Raw genomic sequence first — 25,833 nt, 5'->3', positions numbered from 1 at the left:
CCAGCTTTTGTTCACTTTAACCTTCTGGCTGCTGGTGCGTCAGTCAGTGAAGGAAAACTTCAGCAAAAAGAGGAAGATGGCTGCACCACTACAGGAAGTCACTACAGGAGGTCTTTGACTCACACATACACACACACACACACACACACACACACACAGTTGTGTTTCTATCAGTTTTGGGGACATTACATAGACTTACATTCATTTCCTGGAGACTTAACCACCACCATAACATAAACCATTACCATAACAATAAACATTACTTGCCTAATCCTAACCCTTAACATAACCTAATCCTAACCTCAACATAACCTTAAAGTCTTAAACCTTAAACCTAAAGTCTTCACCCTAATATTTAATGATTTACGTTTTGGGGACTGTCAACAGATTTTTTTTTTTTGTCCCCACAACTACAGGAATACGTGTACATCCACACGCACACCAAAAAAATAATTAAACTGAGTTATTTAACAAAAAGACATTTTGAAAGTGCAGTAGGGGGGTAGTGGTTTATTGAAGAGGTGGGGGGGTGGTACACACATAAGCTCTGCCTCCTCTACAGACACATTTTCTCAAAGGAGAACAAGGAAAATACAAAGCATTTGTAGACATTTTTACCTCGGTTTCTCTGCCAACATTATTAGCCAGCCCACCCACCCCCGCATCAGGAGAAGTAGAAATGCTAAGTTGAACATCTGACTCTTCAGACCAATAAATGAACCCTTCACACTTTTAAAACTTCACCATCTGGTTAAATTTCCAGTTTTGTGCTCTAATACAAGCTTTCTGCAGAGGATGAAATATTTTATAGTGCCTATAAAAAATATTCACCCCCTTGGATGTTTTCCCCTTTTATTGCATTTATGAATGGAATCATAGTCAGTGGCTTTTTTTGACAAAAATTACAAAAAAAACTCTTTAAATGGCAAATCTATACAAAGTCACTTAACTGAAAAATATATAATGTAAAATGAGTAAATATTCACCTCCTTTAAAGTGACTGACCTAATTCAGCAGAGGTACAGCCAGTTGGTGCTAGTAGTCTCACAATTTGTGAAACCCTAGCAGGCTTGTAAAGGTAGAGGTTAAAGTAAATGCAGCTAAAGATAAGGAAATCCTGAAGGACAATCTGATTCAGTCTGCTAGAGAACTACAACTTGTGAGAGGACTTATTTTCCAGCAAGAAAATGACCCAAAGCATACAATGAAAGATATACAGAAATAGATTAAAATCAACAAGATGAATGTTCTGGAGTGCCCGAGTCAAAGTCCAGACCTCAATCCAATAAAGAATATGTGGCTGGACTTGAAAAGGGCTGTTCAGGGCCAATCCACATGCAACCTGATAGAGCTTCAACAGTTTTGCAAAGAACAGTGGAGTAAAACTGCAGTCCCCAGATGTGCCAGCCTGACAGAGACCTATCCACACAGACTCAGAGCTGTGACTGTGGTCACAGGTGCATCTACTAAATACTGACTTGAAGGGGTTGAGTATTTATGCAGTCACTTATTTTACATTATATATGTTTACTTAATTGAATTACTTTGTAGAATTCTGTTTTCACTGTGACATTAAAAAGTTTTTTTTATTTAAAAAAGCCATTATAAATTTATATTAAATTATATTAACTATAAAAAGGAAAAACATCTAAGGGAGTAAATACCTTTTACAGGCTCTGTATCTGTTCCTGATTACACTCCTTCCATTCCTTACCTTGTACAGTGGTTTCCTGATAACTTTTACTTTTTCTTTTTCACATCAGCGTCTGACCCTCCCTTCTTTCTCTAACCTCTTGTCCTTGTCAGAAGAGGGACCTGGTAGTGAATCGGTGCTGAAGGTTCTGGGAGGCATGGTGATGAGCTGTTATGCCAAATACTGGATCTATGTGTGTGGAGGGATGTTCATCATGGTCTCTTTTGCTGGAAAACTCGTTGGATACAAAATTGTCTACATGCTGCTGTTCCTTATCTGCCTCTGCCTCTATCAGGTAGGATCAGGCCTGTAGACCACTGATTCAGGTTCACAGGTCTCCATTTTTAAAGAAGCTTCACGCAGATGTCTCGTCAGATCCATCATTCTCACATCAAAACACTGTTTGAGTGGAGAGTTTTTTCTTTGCACCACTTGGTTTAAACTTTTATTTGCACATACATACACTATATAGACAAAAGTATTTGTTCTATCTTGTTGTTTCTTTATCTATTGTTTGGGGTTTTACCGGTTTTTAAACCTATTTGTCCATTTTCTATTGCTTGATGTACAGAGTGCACTTTATTTTTCTTGTGAAACTTGACTGTGCAATACTATGGACCACGTCCATCGCTGCACTGTTGCATTTTACAAATTCTGTGTTATTGTTGTTGTTTTATTGTGGCGCGGCCTGTATCTACTGTCCAAGACAAGTTTCCCACAAGGGACAATAAAGTTCACCCTTACCTTACCTTACCTTACCTTACCTTACCTTACCTTACCTTACCTTACCTTACCTTACCTTACCTTACCTTACCTTATTGGGGCACCTGACCATTACACCAACAGGGACTTTAATGACATCACATTCTAAATACACAGATAGCTTTGCAGCTGTAACAACTTCTGGGAAGGGTTTTCACAAGATTGGGGTGTTTCTGTGGGAAATTTTGCCCATTCATGCAGTCAAACTATAGTGAGGTCAGGCACTGATGGACTAAAAGGCCTGACTCACAGTCTCCGTTCCAGTTCATCCCAAAGGTGTTCGATGGGGTTGAGGTCAGGACTCTGTTCTTTCATACTAAACTCATCCAACCATGAATTGATGGACTTTCTTTGTGCACTTGGGCACAGTCAGGCTGGAATAGGTTCTTCCCCAAACTGTTGCCACAGAGTTCCTCCAACAGCCCCATAGCATTGTCCAAAATGTTTCGCTATGCGAAAGCATTAAGATTTTCCTTCACTGGAAGTAAGGGGCCTAGCCCAAGTCCTGATAAACTTTTGTTTATATAGTATATTTCAAATTAAAGGTGAGTTCAAAAAAGTCTTGTAATGAGAGAATTGTTGTATTTCCCAGGTGTACTATTCTCTGTGGAGACGCCTGTTGAAGCTCTTCTGGTGGCTTGTTGTGGCCTACACCATGCTGGTGCTCATCACCATCTACACTTACCAGTTTGAAGACTTCCCTGGGTACTGGAGAAACTTCACCGGTTTCACAGAAGAACAGTACGTTCTTTTCCAGCAACTTGAGACTGTCAAGTGACTTCTGCTACCCTGCTGATTCCTGTTGTGTCCGTTTCTTTCCCTTTCAGCTATTGGCTGGTTCTGCTATCATTATCAGCTTGTGATTTTTATATGAGATGGAAAATTCTGTAACATTTTCTATGAAGACTACATTTATAGTATGTTATAGGGGCAATCATAGTGTACCAATAAGGGTATAGTATTTACTCATTACCCACACCTAGCTTATAGTCTGCTTGCTCCAAAATGTCCCAAGCATAATTACATAGACTGTTTTGGATAAATGATGGTAATTTGACCCTGTATCTACAGGTCTAATTATCCACCTTTTGCCTACAATGTTTCTTCCATTCTGTCAAATCTGAATTTCTCATTCATTCAAGTAAATTCTACATTGTTGTAGTTTACTGTAAACCAAACTTAAACTATTTAAAAGTAGAACAAAACAGTATATAAGAAACATTTCCACACATGACTGCCATCGTGAGAAGACAAACTTTATCTCTAAACAGTTTTTCATTTTAGTTTTCAGTTTTTCATCAACTGACACAATAGCAAAGATTTTTTAAAAGATTTATGCAGTGAGTGATGCTTGCATTACAGTAAAACAGTAATTTACAATTAAAGGAACAGCATCAAATTGTTCCCAACCCCCCCAGCCCCACGAATATCAAAAAGCAGGAAGCAGCTTTTGGAGATTTGAAACATTGACGCAGAGATTTGGAGTAAGAGTGTTTCCTGTTGTGGAGCGGAGAGCCTTCACTGCCGCCAGAGGTTGTTGCCTCTGTAGCTGAGGGATCATAGGGAGGATATGGAGCTCAGCCTGTGAAATCGTCTATCTTTGGGCAACTCCAAAGCATATGTGGGAGATTACCTTTTACTATTTTACATCTCTGAGACATGGGGGGAAAGTTTTTGACAATTTTGTGCAAACTTTGTGGGGTATAATATGTTCTGTAAAGCATATTAAATTGAATTTGTCTATGTTTTGTGGAAATAAGTCTGAGCTTGCTCCAATAACTGAGAACAGTCCTTATCATCATAAATGCAACCTGAATCTGCTTCCCATTTTCCTTTTTTAGATATTCTATCATGTATAGATGACTTGCCATTAGTGATACTGTGTATATCAGAAATCATTCTTTTTACAATAGCTAAGTTTCGAAGAATGAATGAAATGTTTTGGGTGAGTTACTACCTGCAGACTTGCAGCAGAGTTGTGATCTCCCATCTCCAAACAGTTGTGATGATAGCACTTACAAATTAAAGAATGTTAAAACTGCCTCAGTAAATGAGAAAAACTGTAAACATGTTAATTTAGGAATAAGAGAGCTATTTAAAAGTGAAATAATGAAGGTGTTATCATTCCCTCCATGTCGTCCTCAGGCTGGCAGCAATCGGTCTGGAGACGTTTGCTCTGTCCGAACTCTTCACCAGCATTCTGATCCCTGGCTTCTTCCTGCTGGCCTGCATTTTGCAGCTACACTACTTCCACAAGCCTTTCATGAAAATCACTGACCTGGACCATGTTACGCCTATACACAAGTAACACACTCCTATCACTCATGTCCAATCATATTGCTTCAGTGTCGCAGTGCGATGAAAGTATGAGTACCTTTGCTGTATCTTCTGTCATGTGACACATTTCTGAGTGAATACCTGAGTCTGCAGGAAGATGAACTGTAGACAGCTACAGACATTTTTACATGAGGAGGATAAGGGAGAAAAGAATATATTGACCTCAACCACATTCTTTAAATGAAGATTTTTTTCGAACTAAAATACAGCCAAATGCTGCCTTTGGTTTGGTTTTGTGCAGGATTAGCTGCTCATACCAAATCACATTTGACTGGACAAATGTATGTATATGCTCCTGAATTCAAGAGGAGTCAAACCTAGGAAAAGAGATAACTGAACAATTAACACAATTTAGTTATTTTATTTTTAAAAAAATATACTTTCATCATGAATGAACGTTTATGGTCCTGTCACATTCAGAAATGCTGACTCTTGACCGTTAGTGGAATGTAAATGATCTGTTTCCTGAAGTGTGCTCATGATATCTCTGCTTTCAACCACAAACTCATTTTTACATTCAAACCTCTGCTTTTTGCAGTAATGTTTCCCATCATTGTGTATTATCTAGAAATTCTATATGTATTTTACCTTTTGCAAAAACTAATGAGACAGTCTGCCTCCAGGAAGAAGAGCAGTGAGAGGACCGAGCAGACTGACTCTGGTAATGTGGGGGTGAACTTTGAAGAGGAAGACCTGGTGACTAACACTGATGAGGAATCTGAAGATGAAGGTAAAAAAACAAAACAACAGGGGTAGTTTATATTTAAGACGCATTTTAAAAAATTGAATTGTTGCTTACTGATGCACGATTTATATGTTCATCCATCCTCTCTCTTCCCTTGCTCAGCGGAACTGATGCCCAGTAAGTGGGGTCTGGTGACAGACAGGTTGCTGGTTCTGTCCAGAAGATTCTCTGACAATCTCACCAGAGTCCAAGTGTTTCTTTGGCGGCTTCTGGAGCTCCACATCCTCAAGATGGTGGCCTTCTTCTCGGTTTGGGTTGCACTTGAAGAGGTAAAGGTGGAGCGAGTGGCTGTTGTGTGAGTGAAAGGAGTGAGACAAAGAGCTGTTTTGTATTGTAGATGACAACATCCACTCTGGACACAGCCTGTTCACCCTGCTACAAAAGTATCTGCTGCCGTACAAGCAGACTGCAAAGCAGCTTCTTTCCTCAGGCTGTGGGACTGCTGAAGTCAAAAAAATGTATTTAGTTTGTGATGTGATATTAGTGTATATTTGTGTGGGCATGCATAGCATAGGGAACTGCAACCCGAGTTTTGTTGTAAATGCACTGTGTAATTACAATTAAATTAATCTTAATCTCTAATTGAACTACTATAGTAGTTATACAACATTTAACACAAGCATTGAGATAGCTAGCCATAGGTCTGACTGGGGACACCCAAAAGGATCCTAATGTGTGTATATACTTAAGGCTGGTTCAGCAACGTTCATTAAAATTGACCACCGTTCTGGAACACTGTGTCCAGTGTTTAGGACAGCATGTTTTGGTGCCGGAGAGATGAATGACCTGTACATATATACAATAGTTGACATGACGCTCTTGAACATGTTGGTTTTTGTGTGGGCTCATGCACGTCTGCATTATGACCTAAAACGCTGCTCTGTCCATAGCCGTCTGTGATGAACCTGGTCTTGGTGGTGCTATGGTCACTGGCGATGCCCTATGGCCGCTTCAGGCACATGGCTTCCTGTCTGTCTACAGTCTGGGTGTGTGTCATCATCGTGTGCAAGATGCTGTACCAGCTCAGTGTCGTCAACCCTGAGGAGTACTCCAGGAACTGTAGCCTGGTAAGACACTTATGCACACACATGCTGCATCAAAATCTGAGATATCTAAGATACGTAATGTTATATCTCAGTCAGTGCTTTGTACCAACAATGTAAAAATATTCTTAGTATAAATTATAACTAAAATAATAATAAATAAGATAAGAACTTTATTGATCCTGCAGGAAATTGTTGTAAATAATTAAATAAATAATTCATTTAATTATTAATTACCCAAGCGAAAGACAAACATCTGTTTTAGAAAATGCTACTTTTGAACACAGTGTGGTGTGACATACAGTTAACAGTGATACAGAGGAGTGATATTGACTGTTGAGCTTTGTGTAAAATGTGCCCATTTGTCTGTCTGACATAGAGAAACAATATGACCGTTTTAATGAAACCCACTGAGGACCTGGTTGTTCCTCCAGCTGGGGAGCTCCGCTCACCAGAGCAGCAGGACCTGACTCACTGATAAAGTGATTAGTGTGCACAGACAGTCAGAGGTTTGGGACCAGGCAGGGGTCCAACATATGGCAACCATATTCTTGTAGTGGACGACCAGGGTCAAGAACTCAGTGGAGTGGAGTGGTAGTAGTAGCAGTGTATCTGTCTCTCACATACACACCACATCAAAGACAAAAGCTGAACTATAACAATAATTTGGCTCTGAACAAAAAAATTTCATGCTGAGTTTCACGTCCTGTGGTGAAACTAATAGCTGCTAAATACACACATGTGTAAGCTTGTCTGTATATTGCAGTCTTATATGGTAATCTTTGGAATCTAATCACTCTGTGCCTGCAATTAACGTTGTTTACAGGGCAACAGGCTTGATATGAAACAGGAGTTTTTCCATGCTGAGCTAGTTTCAGTCTCAACAGCCTTTCGTAGTGGAACATTTCACCCAAAAATGAAAGTTGTGATGTGCCACTCAGTAACAGATATTGATACAATTGAGAAGAAAATTTGCATTTTAAAATCTGACTCATCTAGACTTGAGTAGACTGATGTAAGACTCACATTTTTAGTTTTCCTTTGGCTGAAGTCACGTAGTTATCTTTATATCTTTATGTGATCTATAAATGTTTCATGAGACGTTAGACAATAAAAATGGATAATCTTTTTTAAAACCTAGGCTCAGCATCGTCCTAAACTACCTCCCCTCAGCTACAATGAGCTGTATTTGTTATTGCTTTATCTTTTGAGATCAAGGCCTTCTGACTTTGATCAGCAATGCATTATTATTCCGCTTGCTTTCTTCTTGTGACATTTTCTCTGGCTGAGAGCTGGGAAATTCCAGAATGTGTATATGAGTTTAGGCTGGAAAGTCAGATTACCAGAGCACCAGAACTCTGAGCATCTGACCCAAACTATCTAGAAGTTGTTACATGTATATTATTATCCTTTTATTTTACCATGACAAAATAATTACAGCACCCACTCTTAGTCATGTCTGATCAATACATGGGCATTGCCAAAACTGTGGCGTTGCTCAACTTTTCAAAGCTAATCATGAGGGTGTAAGGGCTAAGGGCCTTTATCCAAGGCTACCTCTCTGAAGTAAAGAGAACTGAGGAGGCTCTAACCCTGACTACTTCGCTCTCTTTCCCACAAGCAGCTGGTATTGTAGATTCATTTGAGATGAAGGTAATGCACCCCAGTGGGAGCTGGAGTGATAAGATGTTGATTGTACTGCCTGTGAATTTGTCTCTTTCCTCTTTTCCTCCTCACAGCCTCTGGCAAATCAAACCAACCTCTTACCAGAGGAGATGATGGACTCCTTTCTGTATAGAGAGCCAGTAGATCCAGCCAAGTGGTTTGGCATCAGGAAAGATGAAACTGTCCTGGGATACAGCAAGGTATATTCAACATATATTTTCTAGTCAGTGTGAAAATACAGATGATCAAGATGATTACTGTGGCTACACTAAGAATGCTACTGAGTCATGTTTCTGAATGTATGGAAATTAATGTACAATATAAACCCACTGTGTATAGTGTGAAGATGATTTTGTTTCTTTAAAATAAACACAGAAAACTATCCTCTCCACATTCTGAGATGTTGCTGTTAAATTTGCTGTGTTTTAAATGCATTTTGTTAAAGCTGTGGGTAGCACAGTTCACCTCCATTGTAATTCATCTCATAACTCTCGTAACTGTCCTGAATGTGGTTTCTTTTTGGTGTGCAGAACCATTTAATAGTGCTGATGCTGTTGGTGTTTGAGGCGACAGTGTATCGACACCAGGCTCACCACTACCGTCAGCTCCAACGATCTCCCCCCACCATCCCAACTCTGTTTCCTGCCGCCACCAGGGACACTCTAGACAAGGGCCTCTTACCCTGCTTCAAGTACCTGCTGAACTGCACTTTCTACAAGTTTGGATTAGAGGTAACTAGGAGAGGTCACTTCACATCACTGGGGGCTGTTTGGACCAGGAAATAATAATAAAAAAAAGGGATGTTGGATTTTATTCAAAAGAAGTGCATTCCTCTTGTAGACTGTTACAGAGAGCCAGTGTTTGGGCTACAAACCAGAATTCAAGTTGTAATTTGCAATTTTCCATTTTCATTTTGCTCTTCTTAAACCTGCCCTCTCTTTAAAAGATTTGCTTCCTGATGACGGTGAACGTGATTGGCCAGCGAATGAACTTCTTGGTGATAATACATGGCTGTTGGTTGGTAGCCATCTTGGTGAGGCGGCGACGGGCAGCTATTGCCAGAATCTGGCCCAAATATTGCCTTTTCCTGTCCATCTTCATGATCTACCAGTATCTATTGTGTGTGGGCATACCACCTGCTCTCTGCATAGGTGAGTCACTATATGTACTTGATATCATACACAAGTACTGTATGTTCAACCATCAGTATATTGCTTCATTCATTCTTCTGAATTGCTGAAATATCATACTGGGGTTTTCTGGCTGTATTCCAGTGGTTCCTGGATAATGTCTCTTTTCTTTCCTTTTTGTAGATAAAGATTTGTCTAAGGCCCCCACCCCCATAATCTCCAAACAAACACCTACACTTTTAGGGATATTGCATGGACTTAAAATTTCCTGGGGACCTACCCTAACCCTAACATTACCTGCTTAACTCTAACCCTAAAGCCTTAACTCTAGTCTTCACCCTAAAATGTAATAATCGACTTTATAGGATCCAGCATTGATTTGGCAGACACCATACTATGAGTAGAATTCTCGTCTTGGTAACCCCACAAAAAGGACACACACAGAGAGAGAGAGAGAGAGAGTTGTGTTTCCATCACATTTGGGGACATTACATAGACTTACATTCCTTCCCTTGGAGGCTTAACCACCACATAACCATAACAATAAACATTACTTACCTAATCCTAACCCTGACCTTAACCTAACCCTAACCTCAACATAACCTTAAAGAAGGCCTTCACCCTAATATTTAATGATTTAAGTTGTGGGGACTTGTGTTTTGTAAGTAAGGCAGGTCCTCACAATATGAGTGAGTAAACAGATTTTTGTCCCCACAACTACAGCAATACGTGTCCACACACACACACACAGACACAGCCCCTTGGTAATGTAGCCTTTTATACAAACTTCTCTATGCGTTGCTGCAGTACAGCTGTAAAACAGCCTAAGGTGTGCCCTGACATTACAACTCAGTTTATAACATAAATGGGTATCTGTTGCTGTACTGGAAAGTAAAACTTCAACATACTGATTTTTTACTCAACCGCTACAGCTTCCATGAGTTCTGTTTAATAATACAGGCAGGTGATTCAACACTGTGGTCATTTTTGAGGCCATAGTAGGTGTTGGTGTTGTATTAGACTGTATAGCACTGATATGTTTTGTTCATCCTGTTTTTATACACAGTTGGAACAGAATAATAGAAACACATCACCTCAACTGCCATCTGGTACATTTGCTGTTGAATTTGGGGTTTACAACCTTTGAAAAGCTGTCACACTCTAAGCCAGTTCTTGGTGTTGAAATCACTTTCAAATTATGTCATTTTTAACATGTGAAAATGTCAAAGAATTGTTTTTCTTTCTGCAGAGTGTTTGTCAGGTCACAGTGTGTTTATAGAGCTTACCTTTCTGTTCAGTACTTTGGTCACAAAGTCACATCATCTCATAGCAGTGATGGTATGTAACCGTGTACATTTACCAGAGTATTGTACCCGAGCTTTGTGCTTAAGTGCAATGCTAATTTGCTCTTGCAGATCAGATTATCAGAGCCAAAGTAGCACATTATTATTTATTTTGTATGCAATTGGATAAAAAAAAAACTGAGTCAGATACTCTGCAACATGCTGAATGCAAATAATAATCGACCCCCATACAGTATGCACATACTTGTAAATACAGTTAACATTTACATGTGCTGTTGATTTACATTTGTTGTCAGTTACTTTGGGTAACATTCACCTTTACCAAAGTAATATAAAAGCATGACAGCATGGGGCAGTCGTGGATCAGCGGTTAGGGTGTCGGACCCGTAACCGGTGGATCGCTGGTTCGATTCCCCGTCCCGGTGTCCATGGCTGAGGTACCCTTGAGCAAGGTACCTAACCCCCACGCGGTCGCCCACTGCCCCGGGTTTGCTGTGTGTGTGTGCACGTCACTTGGGTGGGTTAAATGCAGAGCACGAATTTCATTGGAGTGAGTTCCCTCCAATGACAAAATATGTCACTTTCTTTCATCATGACAACTTTACTTTTCTCAAGTTTGACCTTTGAGTACTTTTTACAATACTGTCTCATATACTATGAAGGTTATGCAAAGCAAACTTTAGATCATGCCCCACATGGCATCATATAGAACTCTGCTGAAGGTAAACTACTGTACAAATGAGTACCTGAACCTGTATTTACCTGCCTGTATTGATTGTGTGTGTGTGTGTGTGTGTGGCTGTGTAGACTACCCATGGCGGTGGAACACTCCAGTGTTGATAAACTCAGCTCTCATCAAATGGATCTACCTGCCTGACTTCTTCACTGTGCCTAACTCCAAAAACCTCATAGGTCAGTTCGTGTGCATCTGTGCGACTTTGTCAGAGTCAGTTCCTTCATAACTTTATCTGTATCAACAAAACAAGCCTACGTGTGTCAGATAGTCACCTTGTCACCATACAGAATTTTCAGTAGAGGCACTACAGAAAGATCATTTCTTATTAAATGTTTTGTTTTTTGTTTTTTTCCAAGAGAAAATATTGGAACAAATGAATTTCATTCAGAATGAAATGAAGTATAAGTGATTGAAATTCATTCATTTGATTTAAGTCGGTATCACATGAACTCAATCTATCTTTTCTGTCTCGGTGTCGGAGTGGGTGCTAGCAGCAGTTAATTTTCCAGGCGTATGATGATGACGATGATGATGATGATGATGTATTGTGCTGTGGGTGTCTACAGCGGACTTTGTGCTGCTGATGTGTGCGTCCCAGCAGTGGAAGGTGTTTGAGTGCGAGCACACGGAGGAGTGGATGGTTCTGGCGGGAGAGAACACAGACGACCCAGATCCAATGGATGGGCGACTGTTTAACCCTGCACCCAACTTTATCAACTGCAGGCAAATAAATGTCTCCTTTGTCTACTGTCACCATTAGCAAACATTAACAAAACTTCAGATGGTGATGTCTTCAGTTCAGATATTAAAACATTGTGGCTGACATTTAAAAAGCAGGACATTGTCCATAAAATTATTCAACGCTTATTATTCTAAATATTTTTGCATAGAACAGTAAATGAAATGAGATGTTTAGAAGTTTTTCACAGTAAAAGCTTGTTTGTCAAGCTCAGACATGAATTATTGCTTTCCCTGTCCTCCTCCAGGAGCTACCTGGACATGGCTAAAGTTTTGGTGTTTCGTCACCTCTTCTGGTTTGTGCTGTCGGTGGTCTTCATCACCGGGGCTACCAGGATCTCTGTGTTTGGACTGGGCTACTTGCTTGCCTGCTTCTTTTTTCTGCTGTTTGGGACCCAGCTATTGGTCAAACCATCCAGGACCCGCCTTGCCCTGTGGGACTGTCTCATCATCTATAACGTGGCAGTCATTATCTCGAAAAATATGTTATCAGTAAGTATAGTCACTTCATCAAATGCGCTAGCTCGCAGCTTTTAGGGGCTTCTCGCTTCTTTTTGCCTTGGTATTCAGTAAAATGTATATCTAAAAATGTCTCTGTGATATGTTGGCATTTTCAGCAAACCGCAGAAACATCATCTGAGATATTGAGATGAGATATTGGAAGGTGATCCTAGTTTCAGCAACTTCTCTCAGACTTAGGATTTACTTTTCGTAATGTAACAAACTACTGTAGTGTCATTAGTGCTGTTGATAACATCAAGAGATACTGTATTCTGCAGGATCGTGGAGTTCCAAGAGAAATCTCTACATACGAGTACATGCTTAAAAGCCTGAATTATATATTTCTCTCTGTGTGTTTGTGTTTCAGATCCTCGCATGTGTTTTTGTGTTTGAGATGCAGAATGGCTTCTGCTGGGTAATTCAGCTGTTCAGCCTGGTTTGCACAGTCAAAGGATACTATGACCGTAAGTGCTTTAATAATAAGCAAGGGCACTCTGCCAAGGCCTTCAAGGCTTCTATTATATGAAAATCTGCAAACACAACCACTACGTGTCTTGTGACACTGTATTTGCCTGTATTGTCTTCGTCTCATCACTATTATTATTTGTCTGAATTCACAAAAAAAAAAACCCAAGAGTTGGCACCTTCCAGCAGTGTTGTGCAGAGGTGTTGGTGTGTTTATTTGTGCCTTAGAATGTTACGGCCAAGGAACAATCAGAGGAGGAGGGGCCAGCCTACACCCCAATCCGACTCATCCTATAAAAATGAATAATTCTTGAATCCGCTCCAAGATTTAATGAGTTCTTCAAGCATACATTATTTGTTATTGCAATGTGGTTTATGCTGTTCAGATTGCTATATTTGGCTCATGAAGGGCAAGTGATTTGGTCTGTCTGTTTAAGTCTATTTCAGGAAGCAGTGACAGACTGATGTGTTGTGCAGAAAACCTTTTTATCTTAGCATGTGTTATTATATGCTTTTTCTCTGACAGCAAAAGCAGTGAGTGACAAGACGTGCAGCCTCCCAGTAGAAGAAGCCGGGATCATCTGGGACAGTATCTGTTTCCTCTGCTTGTTACTGCAAAGGAGAGTCTTCCTCAGTTTCTACTTCCTGCATGTGGTGACAGAGCTGCAGGCTTCTGCCAAGCAGGCCTCGAGGTGAGACACATCGCACAGATCGCTGACTCAATGAAGAAGCTAATGCAGTGAGGCAAATACTTGGAGGTCATCAGATTATTAAAGGACTAAAATCTCAATTACAATACACCATGCATTTGATGAGCAGCCCATGCAGTCACTCTTCATGTCAACACCACATAAAGCAGATGAATATTTTGTTTGTTTGTTTTTTGTAGTGACAGCAGAGGACAGCTGCCTAAACAGGCAGATATGAATGATGCAGTTTTACAGATTTGGACGATTACAATTAAATATGAATAATCCATTACAAGAAATTAAGTGGAGCTCAGCTGTGTCTTTATGAATGTGTTCATAAAATATTATGAGTATGTTATAGCATAGTATGAAAGCCCCCCATAAGTGACCATAGAAGTGATCTTCATAAGAAGCATTACCAAAACATTCTTACAACAAAAAGTAAATAAAAAGTTCATTTAGTTTGCTTAGAAATTCCCAAACCCGCCCCACAGAGGATTGTGTGCATATCAAGGTTCACCCTGCATTTTGCTTTCATGAGATAATGGGATAAATTAACCCGATAACACAAATACTCAAGTTTGTTCTCTCAAGATGATGAAATAATTAACTTGTGATCTTAAAAATGATTTTAATTACGGCCGCTCCTACCTTCCGCAGAAACGGATTTCTCTACAAAGGGATCTTCTTTAACTTTGAATAATGATGCATATTCACCCTTTTTAAAAACATTTAAACATACCTAAACCAGCACTGTTAAAGCCAGTTCTTTCGAACAATAAAAATTATTTCAATGGAAAATAAAACATCAAATCTGCCTTCATTCAATGTTGTAAGACAAAACATTAAAGTCAGACTTTTTTATTACAATGGTATAGTCACTGCCTGTCAGTTTATAATGCTCTTTCTCACCAGTGAGCACATTTGGTTATCAGCGCTTTTCACATTAGGTACACAAAAGAAACCTGAACATTCCGAATGCTCATTCTTAACATCTTCAACAGGTATCAGCCCTGAGATACACATCCCAAATGTAGAGACTGCTATAATTACCGAGACACACTTTCTCTGTTAATTAATTAGAATGGATAATGACTCTGTTGTTACGTGCTGATGGCAGTTAAATGACAGCTGTTTGCTCTCTTCAGGGGGTTTGAGCTCTTCAGAGCCAGCATTGTGAAGAACATTAAGTTCCACCAACAAGCTGAGAAGAAATCTCTGTCCCAGCTCAAGAGATCGTAAGTGTTTACAGTACAGTAAGTAGAGTCGATGAAGCGTCCTCCTTTCAGTTTTTTTTCAGAACAACAAAGAATGGAAAGATAGAATTCTTTAAAACAGAGTGTTGAACTCTGAGCTGCCTTCCACACTGGCTGACAGCCAGTGAAAGCTCATGGTCCCCAGAGGACGAATCCTACTGACTTTGGTGTGATCCCCTAATCCCCTTCAGTATGTTAGCATTATCATTGTGAGCATGTTAGCATTCTGACGTTGGTGTTTAGCTCAAAACATGACGTCCTCCATGTGCAGCCTCACAATTTGAAAAGCTGCTCTATTATGCTACATGGCCCAAGGCGTATGGGCACCTTAACTTCTACACTTGTGTGAAAGTTAAAGATATGATTCTGATACTATGGGTATTACACTGGACAAAAATCAATCAAAAATCAATCAATCAGCTGATACCCCCCACTTGACTTGAGTTTTACTTTACTTTACTTTATTGTCATTGTCAAAAAACAATGAGATAATATACAAGCATCATCCAACTTGACTCGACCTGACTAAACATCTTGCTTTTCTCTTTAGTGGGAAAGGGTACAATTGGCATTCATTTCAGCAACAAATGACTCTTCAGTAGTAATGGGTATTTATCGAATAAAGATTCTCCAGCTCTGATCAGCTGTGATGTAAAATATGACAACCAGGTGAAATGCTGATTTTCAGGACTCTGTGCAGAGCAGTCAAGTTCTTCCACACCAAACTGGGAAAAGCGTTTCTTACTGGCACTTTACAGAGGGACAAACAGGAAAGCATGAAACCCAAACTGTTGAAAACTCCTCTTTAAAAAAAAAAAATCATTGTATCCTGGAAGATGTGCACTCACTGGAAGGGGCCTGAAGCAGGAAAAACAGACCCAGACCAAAAGTGAAGGATGTCCACATATTTTCGGCCATATAATGTGTAGGCCAAAGTGTCTTGTCACAGTGCATGTTGTCTCTGTTCTTGCCAAACCTGTCGAAATTTAAATCCATTATCATTCTGACTCTATGTGTACTTCTCTTGTAACGTCAAAGGCATTCAAATGATCAGTTTCCTTTTTAAATAATGAACAAGAGCACACATTACACAAGAGCTTGTGTAATTAACAAATTACACAAGATCCAACAGGTGCATGTAAAATACACAGTTACGTTAGCCTACAGCAATTGTTATGAACTGCTTCCAAAAGAGAATAAAAGTTCTTCCTTTCTTTTCCTGCCCTCTTCTCTCAGGATGCAGAGAATTCGCTCCAAGCAGCAGAAGTACAGAGAAGGACACAAAACAAGTGGAGACTCCAACATCAGTCAGACTGTTGGTAGGACTCACTGGTTTACCGTTTGACTGGAAAATATTCTAGCAAGCTGGTAGGAAACTAGATTATACACGTGTCACATCTGTGTTGGTGAAACAGATGTCAGCTTATTTTTGGGTGCAGATACAACACTCCTGAAGGTAATCAGTGTCATTTTTGAAAGACTAAAACCGAACAGTGAGGTGCATCTTCCGTCAGCGAGTCAGGACTCAGGTCGCCTACATACGTCGACAGCACTGTCACCTCACTGCAAGAAGGTTCCAGGTTCGAAGCGGTCTGGGCCCTTCTGTGCGGAGTGTTGGCCCTGTGATTGACTGGCGACCAGTCCAGGGTGAACCCCGCTTCGTGTCTGTAGTCAGCTGGGATCAGCACCCCCGTCACCCTGATGGATAAGCAGTATAGAAAGTAGATGGCTGGATGGATAGACAGACAGCCTTTGGGTTAATCACCTGACCTTCCTCAGTGCCATCCTCAGTTACAATGAGGCACCACATTTTTTCATTCAGATTATAAAAACCATGTGTGTGTTTGTCCTGTGTAGCACTTCCTCCAATCTAAACCTTCCATTGTGTCCTCACAGAGACCCCTGCAGATAAGAAGAAGTCCAGGAAGAAAAAGTGGCACCAGCCATGGCTGGACCATGCAACAGGTACGACAAACACTCTTGTTATCTTGGATTATCACATGCACAAACAACTGATTGTGAAAATTATGCTGTGAGAGTGAAGTAGTCCTTCTGTTATAACTTTAAATAATATCCATACAGTGGGGTAAAGGAGATTATAATGTGTGTTTGCTCTCACAGTGCTGCACTCAGGAGAGTACTACCTGTTTGAATCAGACAGCGAAGATGAAGAGGAGCTACAGTCTGAAGAACAGAAACCTCAGAAACAGACTGCCTGTCAGGTCAGACGCACAGCTCATTCACAAAATATGCTAAAATTGAAACCCCAGTCAGCGATGACAAGTATCACGATGGCAGTAATCAGCTACTTTGGTTAACTCAGACTTCCTGTTTCAAGCTCTGTGCTCATTCCCATAAAAAGGGGCGTTTGGTGCATCCCTTGACTCTAATACACAGCTTCATTCAGTGATATCTACAGCTAAGTTGTTGATTTTTGTTTTTAATTTCAGTTGGCTTACCGAGCATGGGTGACCAGTGTGAAAACAGCTCTGAGAGAACGTCAGAGACGCCAGAGACAGTTGAGGAGGACTGAGAGAAAAGAGGGCGAAGGAAGAGTGGATTCACAAAAGCAGCCTTTCACCGACATAGGTTAAATATTCTCATGTCCTTTTTTACAATCAGGGATTCCAGGGCAGGTGCCAAGATCCTTCCTTCAGTCTTTCATCTGAAAATTACTAAGTGGCCTAATTAAAGTTTACATTTTACAGTTGTGAGGCTGTGAGCAGTAAAATATTTAGGAAGGAAGAGGAGTGCCCCCCATTCTCTCACAGGCTGCATTTGTAATCAATTGAAAACTTATTTTGTAGTTGAATCTATAAAATAACAGTTTACCAAAAAATGATAATTCAGCCATTATCTACTCAGCCCCTGGCAGTGGAAAGTCTGTACCTAGACCTACTAAATGAAGTATCTACACTGTTTGTGTGTGTGTGTATAGGTTCTGGGGACAATGATGTGTTCGAGGACCTTGCTGTTCAGGAGGAGACGGAGGAGCCAGAGGAGCACGAGTCTGGTAGGTTCACATTGAACCTGTAGTGACTACAGTGTGTAGTGAATGAATGGTTTCCTCTTGAGAGTAGCTAACAAACGCCCTCAGTGGGGCACTTAACAAGCCTAAACAGCTAGCTGAGGCTCATTTAATGATGTATCATAAAGTCAGTACAATAAGTCTGAGATATGGATGAATGTCAAGAAACAACATTGTTGCCTCTTACTCTTTTGATATGCTGTCTCCTATATTTTTGAAGCAACCTGGACATTCTGAAGCAGACTGAGTTGGGTTGGGATAGCAATTTTTATCAGATAGTACACAGATATGAGTACACACAGCAGCCCTATTCCACTGCTGTCATTATAAAACATAGTTTAAGACAGACCTGGTGGAAATGTGATCATTTTGGCTGCAAACTTTTCCTTGTAATTATCATACATACATTTAAAAATAGCCCCACACGTCACCGTATCCGCAGTCTTTCCAAAGGAAATGAAAAAATATACCAAGATACAGATTCTCAGAACCCTTACTGCGTCCTTCCCTGTATCACCTGTTGCTCTCTCGTCTCAGGTCATGGTGAGATGGTTCAGAGGATCTTGGACATCTTGCGCTTTTTATGGGCAATAGTTCTGGCCATGGTGGATGGACTGACTGAGTGGCTCAACCTGCTGACCAAGCAGTATAGAGATACGTCTACTGTTCTGTGCAATGAGCGTTACTTCATCGTACACAAGATACAGCAAGTAAGCAGAGCACTAATGTTCTAGTGAAGAATAAACTCATCTTTGGAATTTCACACACAAAGACACACACACACACACACACACACACACACAAACTGATGTGTATTTCCCTCTGATTGGCAGCGCACCACAACAGCAGACTCCACAGACGACCAGTTGTCTCAGGGCAGTGAGAGTCCCACATTGGAGACCTGTTTGGATGAGACTGATGTGGAAAACTTAACCAGATACAGGTTAGTGTGGACAAAACGTTTGTCGCTTTTGTCTTCTATTTACCAACTGCATCCTAGAACACATTATACTGTTAGTGCAGCGCCACGACCTGGTATGAGGGCACATGTTTTTATACATCTTTCTAAGTAATGTAATGACAGTTTTCAGGACGTTCTCATGCTGGATGTGTTCATTGCCATGAAATTTACTGTACATACTCACAAAGAGCAAATCCTCTCTGTTTTTCAAGCCCTATTACATTTTGCTCTACACTAACCTCATAACACTACTCATAAGAATAGTTAACATTGTGTTTATTTTGCCCATATGTTTAAGAGTGGCAGCTTAATGGAGCTTTAGATTTAATGTTTTGCTCTGAATAAAACATTCATGTACAATAATCCACTTTTCATCTTCAGTTTCACAGTTTTAACGTAATTTTTAGGTAGCTACTTTACTGCCAAAACTTTGCTCTGTAATGGATCAACCTCCCAGTGTGTTTAAACTGACTCATACTGCCACCTGGTGGACATTTGTGAGAGAATCCTCAGCACAATCATGAGGAAAGATTGAGCCAAAAATTATATGTACGTGTGAAACATGCTGTATTGTAAACACAATCAATCAGTTTGTTAATTATGTTTTCATATTTGCATACCAAAACACGTTTTGTTAGACTGTTAGTGCTTTGCCAAGAAATTAGCTCCATGTCTTTGTATTTTAATGTGCGTGTGTGTGTTTGATCACTGTCTCAGCTGCCTGGAGGCGAATAGTGGAGGTGTGACAGGAGAATCTACCCCGAGGCCATGGCGCAACAGCTCTGCCAACCTCTTGTGTCCAGAACCCCAAACCAGCAGCATGGAGCTGCTATCAGTCCCATCCAAACCACAACACAGACACTCCAGAACAGCCAGCGAGCTACTGGGAGACAGGTGAGGGAAGAGGGCCGACAGTGATCCGCAATGACTGTGGTCACATACGCACCACCACACCCACTAACACAAACAGTACACATATTCACATATAACTCTGGGCAGTCCAACAGACTGGGCGTGTGTTATCAGGATGAAACCTACTGGGACAAGGTCTTGTGAGAATCACAAGACTAACAGCCAATGACATTTACAACTCTGGGCTATGAGCTAATTTTCTACTACGCTCACAGTCTTTCACCAGTTCATATAATTATTGTATGTTCACGTTGTTACGTATTTGGAAATTCTGCATCGATATGATTGATTTATTTTTAAAATATTGCTCATTTAATGTATTTTAAAATTATAATTATGTTTTTAATTATGTTTTTTGGATGTGCTTGAAGAGTACTAGACTGTACTATTTTACTCAAGTAAAATACTTATGTAGAAATGTTATTAGATAAAAGTAAAAAGTAAGTCAGTTAAAATATATTCTGAGTGAACATTACTGGTGATATATGATACCACTGCTAAATTAAACAACAGTCACTGAACATTTAGTTTGGACATAACTGGCCATAAATTCCATGTGTAGGCACATTTTACAGCCTGCATATGCAAGTCATTATCATTTAGAAATATACAACAGCTTTCCTCTGTATAGCCTCACTAGAATTACTCAGAATTTAGACAAACCTCAGATAACTGGTAAAAAGAAATAATCGCCCCATGAGGATCCAATCTTTGCATTCACCTGCACCTTTTTGTCCCTTAATATGAGAGTGGGTTTGATTGCTTGCTGGGTGGAGCATTAAATTGCTAAATGATTAAAGGGTGGAAGTGTTTCTTTACAATGCAATAATAATTGACTTTCCCATCTCCCTCTGCAGGCAGTTCTTCATTGAGGAGCTGGAACAGAGCAGAGAGTTCTATAATGAGCAGAACCGTCTGCTGAAGCTGCTGTTTGCCATGTACAACCTGCTGGCAGCAAACTCAGAGCTAGTCTGTTATTTCATCATAGTGCTGAACAACGTGGTCAGTGCCTCGGTGATTTCACTGGTCCTGCCCATACTGGTGTTCCTGTGGGCCATGCTGTCTGTTCCAAGGCCGACCAAGAGGTTTTGGATGACTGCTATAGTTTACACAGAGGTATGAATACCAAGACACACAGACACACTGCTTACTTCTTTGTCCTGAAGCATCACAGGCAGGTTAATATTGTTTATATTATTTCACTGCATGAGGGAAGAACTCTAAAGTATCAGTGACCCTGAGGTGCAAAACAGAACAACATGTGTTGGTCTCTGCGATGGTATCATTTTGGGATTCATCAAAGCCAGATGTTTCCTACACAATGGGCCTTTAAAGGTGTGTCAACTGATATTCTTCATATTAACAATCATTCATATGACAAACTCACAGAGGATCACAGCCAACTCTGCAGCTCTGCTGACGTTTGTTCTCTTTCTCAAAAACCTTTTGTTTTTGGCAGTGTCTTTTCAGAAAATCTCTGATAAACTTACTATACACTCCTCAGCACCAGACAACATACAGCACAGTGAACATAGTGCAGCCCTAGTGAAACCAGTGTTCAAAGGAGAGTGAATACTGGCCTTTTCATTTATAGGTGCATACAAACATCAATCCAAATTAATGTACTCATCAAATGTTGTTTTTTGACAGTGGCCTAACATATGATCTAATGCAGATTTTAAAATGATTTTCGAGTGAAGATGTGCCTGAACTTTGACAAGCAGTAGTCAAATGATGTAGTCAAGTAATGTACTAAAATACAGTTTGACAGATTTGTTCTTTCCTTGACTCTTCTCATTCTATGCTACTTCATAATTTAAGTAGCATTTGGAATTCAGGAATATTTCTGACAGAGTATGTTTGGTTCTTCCAGCACCCAAGAGATGAATCTGCTTTAACAATCTACGTAGATTTCTTTGTGATAATGGCAATGAAATAATTACAATAACAGATTATACTCTAAATGATGCTTTATAACTGCACTTATAAACAGACAGAATGCTTTCTGATGCACTATATCAACTGTGCAATTATAGATGAGAATTTGAATGAGTTTAAGTATCTTATGGATGGCTTGACTAGTTATAAACTAGAGGTTGACTGACAGAGCTTATGATGCATTATGACTACTAATACTCACTTATACACACCTCAACAGTCAGCTGTATTAAGGACTATACTGTGAGTCCTTACTAATCTTTACTATAATACTATAAATCTCTTTATTTTTACATTCAAAGAACCTCTTCTAATTGTTCGCTTATCATATAGTATATGAGATGTCACTTACAGTAGATAGATGTGGAGATCTTCCATCACTATAATCTAATCGCTGAATTACAGTAATGAGTCCAAGAGAACTGCGAGACACCACAAGCTTTCTGATGTATGTTCCTAACCGGTCAGATGGTGGGAGCACGTGTGATATTGCCTTTTCTCATCTGACTGCTGGTACTGCTCTTCTGCTCTGCTTATTTCCAGGTGATGGTGGTGGTGAAATACCTTTTCCAGTTTGGATTCTTTCCCTGGAACAGTGTTTATGAGATGACTCTCAATGAAGATAAGCCTTTTTTCCCTCCTCGCATCCTGGGCCTGGAGAAGACAGACAACTACATCAGATATGATCTTCTTCAGCTGCTGGTTCTGTTCTTCCACAGATCCCTGCTCATGGTCAGTGAATGATTACAGGGATGGTTAATGTTGTGGTACAGGTTGAAAGAACTGGCTACCTTCCACTTTTCAAAATATAACCTGGCAAATTATAGACAGACATAGTGCTGAAGTGTCCTCATGCTTACTCTGTTTCCCATTTTAATATGCCCTTTGCTAAGTCCCACTTGTCAAGCTTTGATTTCCAGTATGGTGTATATATTGATAATAGTAGCAGATATATCCATGATCTATCAGGTTGGTCAAGGTTCATATCTGGCTGACTTTTTTGTTTTTCACAAATGTCTTAAAATTGAAAGTCTGCAGAAACATCTCTAGTATGCATTTGGAGAGTTCTGCCTAATCTGTTAAACTTTAACCAGCGCAAAAGAGCCAGCGACACACATCTAGCAGGTACATTTAGCGTTAAGGTTTTAATGCAGGACTTTCTTTTGAGTGTTTTCACAGAGTGGATCTGAAAACTTCTTCCAGCACTGCTGTCCAATAAAAAATTGAAAAACTAAAATTTTGCTTTTTGCCATCAGCAGCAGGCCACTACATACTTTACCTTTGCTCAAGACCTTTAATGTCCTGTAAACCCCAAATTCAAGAAAGAGCAGGACAGAGCAGCTACCCTAAACTCTCCCCACACTTTAGCCAGCAGAACGTCAGCCTCTCATTTATGTATTTTTGTGTGTTGACGTGTGTCGGTGTGTTATATGTTTGTCTGTGGGAACAGCGTTATGGCCTGTGGGACCACGAGGGCCCCCTAGAGGAGCAGAGTCCTTCACCAGAACATTGTAAGGATGAGGGAAAAACTAGAGAAGGAGATGAAGATGGTGGGAGAAAGGAGGGAGGAGGACAAAAGGAGGAAGAGGAGGAGGAAAAACTGAAAATTACTGACCTGGACAAAACTGAAAAGGTTCGTGCAAAGACTTGATGATAGTTGCTACTGAATACTGCCCTATCAATAACCAATAACCACTTTTAAAGAATGTGATCAAGACTCCATTTTTTGTCACTGTAGGATAATGTGGACTATGTTGAACCAAGAACCAGCTCTGATGCCGCTACCCCACAGCCTTCTGTAGCTGAACCAGCAGCCGCTGGGTCAGAAGATGGACAGGAAACTCCGCTGAGGCTGAAGGACATGTTGAGCCCCCCTAGTAGCCAGAGGGAAGATAAGATTGAGGGTGACAATGAGCAGGTGACAGAGGAGGTCCCAAAGAAAAGTAGCAGTATCCGCTTCCGCAAGAAACCTAAACAACCCAAACAACAGCGCAGCAAAGGTTCGTAGCTTTAGAAGCGTACTGCGCAAGCTTCTTCACTTATTCAACATATCTGCAGTGCTAAGGATCTGTGCTCCTTTCAGTCTTCCTGCCTGGCAAAAAGGGATCAAGGAACTTTATTGTCATACCAGCTCACATTTACATGTTTATGGTACGAAACTCAGGTCCCGGGAGCAATAAACAGAATATAAAAATCAGAAAAATATAAGACATATAATAAAAGACACTGTTGAGGGTGTTGTTTCCTCAGTGAGGGAAACACTGAGATTCCCCCTCAGTATATGTTTAGTCGATCTCAGGCTGCTAGATTAAAACCATTTTGCTTACATATCACCTCTAATAGAACAAGTTTTTTGCTTTAACATATCATTATGAAGTAAATGTTGATTGCACAGTGTAATGGCTATAGAATAATGACACCATCTGTTGTTAGATTAATTCAGTGTGATTTTGTCTGCCACTGGGCAGGAAATCTCCCGGGAAAATGAAGGCTGGCTGGTGATCCACTTTGAACATTTTAAGCAGTTTCTTAAAACATGTGATGGATTTTAACTGTTTTGAATGATTTCTGGGTTTGACTCAGTCCTCTTGTATGTACAGTGGTATGAAAAAGTTTGGGCACCCCTGATCATTTTCAGGATTTTCCTTTATAAATCATTGGTTGTTCGGATCAGCAATTTCAGTTAAATATATCATATAGCAGACAAACACAGTGATATTTCAGAAGTGAAATGAAGTTTATAGGATTAACAGAAAGTGTGCAATAATTACTTAAACAACATTAGGCAGGTGCATAAATTTGGGCACCACAACAGAAAAATGACATCAATATTTCGTAGATCCTCCTTTTGCAGAAATAACAGCCTCTAAACGCTTCCTATAGCTTCCAATGAGGGTCTGGAGTCTGGTTGAAGGTATTTTTGACCATTCTTCTTTACAAAAAATCTCCAGTTCAGTCAGGTTTGATGGTTTCCGAGCATGGACAGCCCGCTTTAAATCACACCACAGATTTTCAATAATGTTCAGGTCTGGGGACTGAGATGGCCATTCCAGAACGTTGTAGTTGTTCCTCTGCATGAATGCCTTTGTAGAGTTTGAGCAGTGTTTGGGGTCGTTGTCTTGTTGAAGTATCCAGCCCCGGCGCAACTTCAACTTTGTCACTGATTCTTGAACATTGTTGGCAAGAATCTGCTGATACTGACTGGAATCCATGCGACCTTCAACTTTTACAAGATTGCCAGTACCTGCACTGGCCACACAGCCCCACAGCATGATGGAACCACCACCAAATTTTACTGTGGGTAGCAAGTGTTTGTCTTGGAATGCTGTGTTCTTCTTCCGCCATGCATACCGCCCCTTGTTATGTCCAAATAACTCAATTTCACATTCATCAGTCCACAGCACCTTATTCCAAAAGGAAGCTGGCTTGTCCAAATGTGCTTTAGCATACCTCAAGCGACTCTGTTTGTGGCATGTGCGTAGAAAAGGCTTCCGCCGCATTACTCTCCCATACAGCATCTCCTTGTGCAAAGTGCGCTGAATAGTTGAACGATGCACAGTGACACCATCTGCAGCAAGATCATGTTGTAGGTCTTTGGAGCTGGTCTGTGGGTTGAGTTTGACCGTTCTCGCCATTCCTCGCCTCTGCTTATCAGAGATTTTTCTTGGCCTGCCACTCCGGGCCTTAACTAGGACTGTGCCTGTGGTCTTCCATTTCCTCACTATGTTCCTCACAGTGGAAACTGACAGCTTAAATCTCTGAGCCAGCTTTTTGTATCCTTCCCCTAAACCATGATGTTGGACAATCTTTGTTTTCAGGTCATTTGAGAGTTGTTTTGAGGCTCCCATGTTGCCACTCCTCAGAGAAGATGCAAAAGGGAGAACAACTTGCTACTGGCCACCTGAAATACCCTTTCTCATGATCGGATTC

At 40.4% G+C, this 25,833-nt stretch overlaps 1 protein-coding gene across 3 annotated transcripts in view; it reads left to right on the top strand.

Annotated features, from left to right (window-relative positions):
- Positions 1 to 25,833, top strand: part of piezo1 (piezo-type mechanosensitive ion channel component 1) — an 82,731-nt gene that overhangs the window by 44,140 nt on the left and 12,758 nt on the right. For all 3 annotated transcript variants that reach the window (XM_046401172.1, XM_046401171.1, XM_046401170.1), the window contains 28 exons: positions 5 to 110; positions 1,807 to 1,988; positions 3,048 to 3,196; positions 4,601 to 4,759; positions 5,416 to 5,522; positions 5,640 to 5,806; positions 6,428 to 6,604; positions 8,320 to 8,445; positions 8,776 to 8,976; positions 9,192 to 9,396; positions 11,487 to 11,591; positions 11,982 to 12,138; positions 12,402 to 12,645; positions 13,022 to 13,118; positions 13,646 to 13,811; positions 14,957 to 15,046; positions 16,301 to 16,383; positions 16,961 to 17,029; positions 17,186 to 17,286; positions 17,515 to 17,653; positions 18,003 to 18,077; positions 18,630 to 18,802; positions 18,926 to 19,035; positions 19,771 to 19,947; positions 20,823 to 21,081; positions 22,447 to 22,635; positions 23,354 to 23,536; positions 23,642 to 23,903. In XM_046401172.1, the coding sequence (XP_046257128.1) occupies positions 5 to 110; positions 1,807 to 1,988; positions 3,048 to 3,196; positions 4,601 to 4,759; positions 5,416 to 5,522; positions 5,640 to 5,806; positions 6,428 to 6,604; positions 8,320 to 8,445; positions 8,776 to 8,976; positions 9,192 to 9,396; positions 11,487 to 11,591; positions 11,982 to 12,138; positions 12,402 to 12,645; positions 13,022 to 13,118; positions 13,646 to 13,811; positions 14,957 to 15,046; positions 16,301 to 16,383; positions 16,961 to 17,029; positions 17,186 to 17,286; positions 17,515 to 17,653; positions 18,003 to 18,077; positions 18,630 to 18,802; positions 18,926 to 19,035; positions 19,771 to 19,947; positions 20,823 to 21,081; positions 22,447 to 22,635; positions 23,354 to 23,536; positions 23,642 to 23,903 (4,258 nt within the window). The remainder of the gene's footprint in view (positions 1 to 4; positions 111 to 1,806; positions 1,989 to 3,047; positions 3,197 to 4,600; positions 4,760 to 5,415; positions 5,523 to 5,639; positions 5,807 to 6,427; positions 6,605 to 8,319; positions 8,446 to 8,775; positions 8,977 to 9,191; positions 9,397 to 11,486; positions 11,592 to 11,981; positions 12,139 to 12,401; positions 12,646 to 13,021; positions 13,119 to 13,645; positions 13,812 to 14,956; positions 15,047 to 16,300; positions 16,384 to 16,960; positions 17,030 to 17,185; positions 17,287 to 17,514; positions 17,654 to 18,002; positions 18,078 to 18,629; positions 18,803 to 18,925; positions 19,036 to 19,770; positions 19,948 to 20,822; positions 21,082 to 22,446; positions 22,636 to 23,353; positions 23,537 to 23,641; positions 23,904 to 25,833) is intronic.

Source organism: Scatophagus argus, chromosome 10 (assembly GCF_020382885.2).
Source record: "Scatophagus argus isolate fScaArg1 chromosome 10, fScaArg1.pri, whole genome shotgun sequence".
Taxonomy (NCBI): domain Eukaryota; kingdom Metazoa; phylum Chordata; class Actinopteri; family Scatophagidae; genus Scatophagus; species Scatophagus argus.
The sequence above is the reverse complement of the archived record's forward strand: the minus strand, read 5'-3'. Positions and strand labels throughout refer to the sequence as shown.